This window comes from Lactuca sativa, chromosome 4 (assembly GCF_002870075.4).
Source record: "Lactuca sativa cultivar Salinas chromosome 4, Lsat_Salinas_v11, whole genome shotgun sequence".
NCBI lineage: Eukaryota > Viridiplantae > Streptophyta > Magnoliopsida > Asterales > Asteraceae > Lactuca > Lactuca sativa.
Window position 1 is genome coordinate 25,769,845 of NC_056626.2, and position 8,489 is coordinate 25,778,333.

The 8,489-nt window shown below is 34.2% G+C and overlaps 1 protein-coding gene across 3 annotated transcripts; it reads left to right on the forward strand.

Moving 5' to 3' along the window:
- Window positions 1-3,633: 3,633 nt before the first annotated feature.
- LOC111894431 (chaperone protein dnaJ 15) lies at window positions 3,634-8,016 on the forward strand. 3 transcript variants are annotated; one of them, XM_023890512.3, is made up of 12 exons: window positions 3,634-3,784; window positions 4,098-4,276; window positions 4,484-4,607; window positions 4,707-4,789; window positions 4,876-4,987; window positions 5,060-5,164; window positions 5,265-5,315; window positions 6,690-6,779; window positions 6,849-6,957; window positions 7,087-7,235; window positions 7,321-7,374; window positions 7,543-8,016. In XM_023890512.3, exons 2-12 carry the CDS (start codon window positions 4,134-4,136, stop codon window positions 7,873-7,875), a joined length of 1,353 nt encoding a protein of 450 aa, XP_023746280.2. In that variant the 5' UTR covers window positions 3,634-3,784; window positions 4,098-4,133; the 3' UTR covers window positions 7,876-8,016. The 3 variants fall into 3 exon arrangements, with proteins under 3 accessions (XP_023746280.2, XP_052626137.1, XP_023746279.2); XM_052770177.1 differs by lacking the exon at window positions 3,634-3,784 and having other exon boundaries at window positions 3,791-4,276; window positions 7,543-7,726; window positions 7,763-8,016; XM_023890511.3 differs by lacking the exon at window positions 3,634-3,784 and having other exon boundaries at window positions 3,791-4,276.
- The last annotated feature ends 473 nt before the right edge of the window (window positions 8,017-8,489 follow it).

Genomic DNA, 8,489 nt, shown 5'->3' on the forward strand with positions numbered 1-8,489 from the left:
GAAATCATAAAACATCTATTTCATTAGTGTCTTATACTTTAACTTCTATTTTTAATAAGAACTACAAACTTCTCTTATAAGGAATAACTAATTTCAAGATTCAAAAAAAAAAAACTTCATTTTAATAACAAAAAACAAGCAATAACCATGCAATAAGTAAGTGCTAACCTTAATCAAACAAATCTAATTGTTAATTTCTAGTTTTTTCAAGTTTTCAGGAAAATAAAAAATAATTGAAATAACTTTAAAAACTTGCTTAAATCTTGTTTCAATCTTGTAGGTGGAAATGGTGGTTGCCGAGTTGTCGGACTAACTATTAACCACAAGTTTCTAATTAAATAAGTCTAGTTGCTATTTTTAAGTATTTCAACACATTGATAAATAATGAAAATTTGAGATAACTGTAACATCCCAAAAATTTCAATAAATTTAAACATTTCAAAACAACTCAATTACTAATAAAAGTGTTTACAAAACCATTGTTTCAAAAACATGATTTAAAATCAGAGTCTCCCAAGATACAATCAGTTTAAAACCAAGGATGTGTACAGTCACGCCTTCACCTTGTCACAACCATTTGAAGCACCTGAAACAATAAACTGAAACTGTAAGTACAAATCTTAGTGAGTTCCCCCAAAGTACCACCACATACACATAACAAACAAATCACATGCACAAATACTCATGCCTGGCCCAATCAGCCTCGAGCTGGAATACCAAACATGTCTACGATGGGCCATATCATCCTCTGGATGGAATATCCTCGTATCATAAGCATGTTTGGTCCAATCAACCATCGGGTTGGAATACCCCGATCTGTTGACTGACGCACAAAGCAGTCCAGTCTCACCATATACCATAACAATCATGTCGGTTCCAATCAACCATCGGGTTGGAATACCCCAAGCCCAGCCAATCATAGGGTCAAGTCATCCTCGGGATGGAATACCCTAGATTGGAATGCTAATATATACATAACTCGGGTCCAATCAACCATCGGGTTGGAATACCCTCGGTCTGTTGGCTCACTCACAAAGTAGTAAAGCCTCAACCACCAACCAAATATGTGCACATATACAAATAAACATATAATCAGTCAGCAGACAATCAAGTAGATCTACAAATCACTAAGCATAGCATCATACTATTACATATCAGGATATCTAATCCAATGGGTCGACCTTGGTGCCTTCGACCCGTAAGTACAATGAGGAAGACTCACCTCAATCCGCAGATAATCAAATAACTGCTCGGACCGCCGAACTGGATAACCTCGCGCCAACTAACAATAATTACAATCTTAATCAATAATTAACCCGATAACCCAAAATACCATTAGGTCAAACTTGGTCAACCATGGTCAAAGTCAAAGTCAATGACTAAGGTCCAAAAGTCAATATTTCTTCCCAACGGAGTACGCCCTGCGTACCATGAGAGTACGCCCAACGTACTTTGATGTTGACCAATAGCGGGGCTCTGACCGCGTATGCACAATATACCACCAGGTACGCCTAGCGTACTCAACCCAATCCCCAAACTCCATTAAAAGCTTATTCCATTAAGTTCTTACATCCAACTTAGATCCAAGCCCAAAAAATGTCCTAAGTCATAAAATTTCCAACTTTATGAGTTTGCATGGCTATAAAATGCTTAATATCCAAAACCCTAAGTTCTTAACCTAATAAGACATCACAACTCTTGCATGGAAGGGTTATAAGGGCCAAGATCACATTTTTATAGTTCATAATAGCTTTATAATGGATAAAGTTTCAAACTTTATCCATTAGAATGGTACCAACAAACAAGATCTAGTCTTCAAGTCTCAAAGGGACCCAAAAGTTCATCTTTTTCAACTTAATCCATTAAGTACAAGTCTCCAACTTTCAGATCTGAATTAGAATGATGTTTAGATGGATAAAGTTTCCAACTCTATCCATAACAAGGTCATAAACTTTCAAGATCTAAACCTTATTCACTAAAATAACCAATAGCTCATAACATCTAAAACTAGTTAGATCTAACAAATGCATCATTAAGATTCAAACTTTATACCTTTAGAAGATGGATCAAGGTGAACAATGTCCAGATCCACAAGCTCCAATGCAACCAACACTTTTCCAAGAAGTTCCTTCTTCTCCAAGGTGCACCATACATAATCCAAAGCACTCAAAAACACATTCTTTTAGCGCACAAGGCTCAACTAGGGGTAGGGTTTCATGGAAGGGGTGTTGGAGAGGTGGAAGCTGAGAATGGAATGAGTTTGGGGAGTTAAGGAGCTTAAACAGGGCTCAAACCACACAAATAGGGTCTGGGCACTGATTGTGTACGCCTAACATACTTTTGGTACGCCCATCGTACTCAGGGTGCCACAGTACGCTCAACGTACTCCCCTTTGTACGCCCAACGTACTCAACATAACCCAAAACCGACCAAACTTCAAATATGCATAACTTCTTCGTTCTAACTTCGATTTTGACGTTCTTTATATCTTTGGAAAGGTAACGAGAAGCTCTACACTTATATCAACTCATCTTTGCCTTAAAACTTTTCGAACAAAAATCCAAAATTCATAAAAGCCCGAACTAACATTTTATCGAAATATCCCTTGGCGCCAAAACACAGACTGAACTCCCGGATCATCCAAATTACATTACCCACACCCAAATGGGTCTAAATCTCTTTTCCTCAAAGGCCATAAGCTTGATGATGCTCAGTCTTCGGGTCACCACCCCCACATAGGAAACGATTCAGAACAGAGCGTTACAATTACATAATAACTTTTAACCATAACAACTTACTGAATGGGTAGGGGGCTTCCTCGTTGAAGATGTCGTTGGATAGGAGGTTACCGACAGATTGGGTCACCAAAAGTAAAAGGTTGGCAAGAAGAAGAAGGCAACAAAGACAATGGGCAAGGGAGCAAGGACAAAGAGTGTCGTGTGTTTCCTGCGTTTCCCTTTTTGATTTTGAGCAACATCAAAATGAGCTTTTTGTTCTACCTTCTTTGTTACCGAGCTTAAATTTTTGGACCACCTAAAAATATTTCACTTCTTTAAAAAGTTTGGGCTACTTTGTGTTTGAGTTTATAAGTCACGAACAATCCAATTTTTTTAGCGATATCCCAAATTTTTTTGAAGGGTAGAACCGTAATATAAAAACAAAATTTATGAAATTTTTTATCATATTGGACGAAATTTGAGGGGTAACACGTACTGCCCCAAGGCTCCATGTAGCTCCGTCTATGGTTAAATGTACAAAAAAACGAATAATTGTTGATTATTACTTTCAACAAAAACATGGTTGTCATCCACATGCACAAAAAATAGGTTGATCTTAGCTCGTTTTCTGCAGTGAAATGGAAAAAACACTGATGTAATGCCTAATGAACTTTTGAATTGGAAAAAACACTGATGTAATGCCTAATGAACTTTTGAATTAAGATTTGTATGACCTTTTGTCTTACGCGATTTACAGAGTTATTTTTAGAGATCGTATGGTCATTTTGTGAAGTCCAAATAATAAATGTTAAAACCACATAAAATAACCCAATATATAATATTTTTAGTCAATGATTAATTGTTGGTTAAACTTTTCTTCGATGTTAAGCTTTTTACGTGATCCTGCACCCCTATATCCCCTTATATCGTTAAAGTTTATACGTTTCCTAAAAATAACGGGAAAAGAAGAAAGTTCCATTTTGTTAGCCCACCTTACGACTGACGAGCTCGATTCCTTGTGTTGGGCTCCTGAATTTACGATCTTCATTCTTCACCGAGAAGCAAAGGTGAAAAACAGCAACTAATATCCAGTTACCCACCACTACAGTGAAAAATTCTTTACAATTTTCAAATACCCTAATCGGTTTTTTCATATATCTGAATTTGGTTTCGGATCTTGGCCTTTTTTCCATTTCTTCTCTGTCGAATTTCGCCATAGTAGGTTTAATTATCATAAGAGAAAGCGGGATCGGTCTGTAGCTTGTGTGCAATCGATCTTGGATGTTAATCTTTGCTGATAACTCCAAGGTTTCTGAAAAATTTAGTCGCGGATCTTTCGGGAAGATATTGACTGCTCTTTGGGTCGATTTTCACTTTCAGGGATTGAGATAAGTTTGATTGAAAAGAAGAAAGGGGATGGGAGGTTCGAAGACGGAAGGGGCGACCTCTTCCTCAATCCCTTTAATTACAAATCGTAGAGACCCATATGAGGTTTTGAGTGTTTCAAGAGATGCTTCTGATCAGGAGATTAAATCTGCTTACAGAAAACTTGCTCTCAAGTAAGTTCATCCATCCTCTTTCATTTTCTTACCTTCCTCTTAGTTCTAAGTTATGCTATCAACTATTTCTGAAGTTCTTAAAATTTGTAATTCAGATTGTACAATCTATTGATAATTATGTGGAATTCAGTTTGAATTTGTATCTGGCTATTGATAACATTAGATTATGCATGAAAATTTTGTTAATATCGATTCCCTTGTATATAGATATCATCCTGACAAAAACGCTAGTAATCCTGAAGCCTCAGAGCTATTCAAGGAGGTTGCCTATTCTTACAGCATTCTATCCGATCCAGAAAAAAGAAGGCAATATGATAATGCAGGATTTGAGGTCTTGATTCCATTTCTTCACAATTTATTCAGCAAAAACTGTTCGTTTACTTACAAAAGGATTAATACAAATACAAAGCTTATTGTGTGAATTGTATAGGCTATTGATGCTGAAGGAATGGACATGGAAATCGATCTATCAAACCTTGGAACTGTGAATACAATGTTTGCAGCTTTATTCAGGTAAGTTTTATCAAAACCCTATGGATTTTGATCAAATTCATTTTTCATTTCTTCTTTTTTTTTTTTTTTTTTTTTCCTTTTTCAAGTAAGCTTGGAGTCCCTATTAAGACAACGATTTCAGCCAATGTTCTTGAAGAAGCTTTAAATGGGACAGTTACAGTTAGACCTCTTCCAATAGGAACATCAGTTAGTGGAAAGGTGTGTATGTTTTTGGTGTTACAATTTTTTACTTTTTAGCAACTTTAGTAGCTTATTTAAGTCAAAATTCAGGTAGAAAAACAATGTGCTCATTTTTTTGGTGTTACAATAAGTGAGGAACAAGCTCAATCAGGGATAGTTGTTAGAGTTTCTTCAGCTGCACAAAGCAAATTTAAGGTACTTGGAACTTTTGAATTATTTTTTTTATGCAAATGTTATCATATTGTTTTAGTAAAATACTAGAATTTTAATCTTTATGTAAAATCTAATATTGCAGCTGCTTTATTTTGAGCAAGATAATGGTGGAGGCTATAGTCTGGCATTGCAGGTACATCACTTTATATTATCTTGGATTGTTTCATGTTTTTTAAATTTAACATTTCTTGATAATTAACAATCAACATTGTATCCAAATAATTACCCTAATAGCTTTTCTTTTTTCCATTATGACAAAACCCGAATTCATTCTCCAAACATGAACAATTGATTTCATGCCAAAATTCATACTACAAACATGAAGTTAGGGTTCAAAAACAGATTAGTGAATTTGGTATTTTGATCTTCAATTACTAAGAAGGTAGGAAGTTGTTTAGTGGTTAATTAATCACTACTTCATTGTCTTTGATCACAATTTCAATCACATTGACTTTGCAAGTGATTTCTCCTATATTTACCCCTACATGCCATTGGACCTAATTATCATAAAAACCCTTTCTTCATAATCAGTTCCACCTTTTTAACCATTGTTACCCTTTCAAATCATTACTAGATAACTAAATAATAACATTAGTTTTTATTATTCCAATTACAGCTTCTCAATGGCTTGTGTTAATTAATTATTAATAGAGTAAATTACATGAATGGTCCCTATGGTTTGGGGTAATTTGCATGTTTGGTCCCTAACTTATTTTTTTAACTTGGAAGGTCCCTGCAGTTTGTTTTTGTTGCGCGTTTGGTCCCTGTCTTACCTAAAAAGACTATTTTGCCCTTGATTTTTTAATTTATTTAAATAAACACACCCAACCCCACTTCCATCTCACCTTATCTTACCTTACCTTACCCACTTTATTTAAATAAATTAAAAAATCAAGTGCAAAATAGTCTTTTTAGGTAAGACAGGGACCAAGCGCGCAACAAAAACAAACAGTAGGGACCTTTTGAGTTAAAAAAATAAGTTAGGGACCAAACGTGCAAATTACCCCAAACCATAGGGACCATGCGTGTAATTTACTGATAGTAATACTGTGAAATACAAAAATTTACTGTGCGTTATAAGTAGGCTGCTAATTCTTTTCAGTAAAATGTATGTGACATGGCATTATGCACAACTGCACAAGTCAAGTATGCTGATAAACTAAAGTTGGCAAATTAGTCAAGTTGGGTTGACCTGCTAACTTTTTTTTTAAATTTTTTGTCCACTTGGCTTTTTTATATTAAATATGATTATAAAAAAATATATTCTGAATTAAAGCAATGTTATAAATGAATTTGTAAATTATAAAATGTATCTCTGCTAGTCTTTTGTTGTTTATAGTGGGGAAGAATAAAAGGTTAAAAGAGGATTCTAAAAAAGCAGTTTTAGAAAAGGTGAATTGAAGAGAAGAGTTTAAAGTTTAAACAAAATAGTTAATGAAGTAATAATTTATGGAATTGTTGGTTCAAAGCTATGATTTTCATCTCATGAGTCACGATGATGATGCAGGAAGACAGTGACAAGACTGGGAAGGTGACATCAGCAGGAATGTATTTCCTTCATTTTCAAGTTTACAGAATGGATTCCACTGTTAATGCCGTATGTCACCAACTCTTTCCTCACTTTTTTTTTTTATTTAAAAAAATTAATTATTTATTTGAGCTGCAGTTAGCAATGGCCAAGGATCCTGAAGCCGCTTTCTTTAAAAGATTGGAAGGTCTTCAACCATGCGAGGTCTCAGAACTAAAATCCGGAACTCACATATTTGCCGTTTATGGTCAGCAGCCTCTCTCTCTCTCTCTCTCTCTCTCTCTCTCTCTCTCTTTTTTTTTTTTAATAATAAAGAAAAAATATATATTTGGTAAATTGTTGAAATGGAATAAATCCTTTCTTATTTTGGTTTCAGGAGATAATTTTTTCAAAACCGCATCGTATACAATAGAGGCCATTTGTGCGACAACATACCAAGACACAACTGTTAAACTCAAGGACATTGAGCAGCAAATTTTAAGAAAAAGAACCGAGTTACGCCACTTTGAGACCGAGTACAGACAGGTACCTACCTATACTAATATTAATATTAATATATAAATACAATAATCTAATATCTTTGTAAATAATAAGTGTTTGGTTTTTTCAGGCTTTGCAACGATATCAAGAAGTGACCAACCGATACACCCAGGAAAAGCAAAATGTATATTCTTTTTTTTGAGAATTAGAATAAATTACAATTTTGGTCCCTGACTATATCTGATTTTTTCAATTTTGGTCGCAAAAGACTTCTCTCTTGTAAGGTTTTTGGTCCCCATGTTCATGAAAAAAATAGTGCATGTAAGTAATTAATTAATATGTTTACTTACAGGTGGATGAGCTTTTAAAACAAAGAGACAGTATCCAGTCATCATTTACAGTAGGCAGATCGGTGGTTTTAGGAGGTGGTAGCAGTCAATTTAGTAGCAATGGAACAGGAGGAAGTAATAGTAAAGTTAGTGGTGGTGAAGCTGAAACCAGCAGCAGTCCAATTGGTGAAGAAGATGGAAAGGCTTATAATAATAATAATAATAATAATAATAATAATAATAATAATAATAATAATAATAATAATAATAATAATAATAATAATAATAACAAGAAGAAATGGTTTAATCTCAACCTCAAAACCTCATCCTCCTCCGATAAGAAAACCACCGGTTGATTCTTTTTTCTTTGTTGCCTTTTCATACGTTTATTCATGTCCATAATGGGTTGTTGTTAATCATCAATATTTGTTATCAGATCGAAATTCTTTACTACAGATTTGGATTTTTTTAGTATTCTATTCATTCTCCTTTGTTTATGTTTAATGTCATAAAATGACACAATTAGGCTATTTATTTGGTGCTGCTATAATTCTTATATGCTAGAATTACTTGTATCCGTTGGACAGGTACAACTTTAGATGCCTATGGTACAACCCATTGAAATCTACCAAAAGTTACTTTATCTATTACAACTGTAGGGGTGAGTATTTGGAATGTAGAGACCTGTTGAGCCTGATCCAGTTTCGGTCCAAGTCAGGTTCTCAATACGGTCCAGTCCAGAGGTCCAAAACTCTAAATGTTCACCCTTAGAGTAAGCTTTAGTTAGTTAATTGTTTTTTTTATTTATTATTTTTTTTTATTTTTATTTTTTTATTTTTTTATTTTTTAGTTATTTGTGGAGATTGTTATTTATTTTAGGACATAATACATAAATACTATATATTTTCAGTTTCATCAACAAAAGTTACCAAGGTTTTGACGATTTTATATGACGATCACTTTGACATGT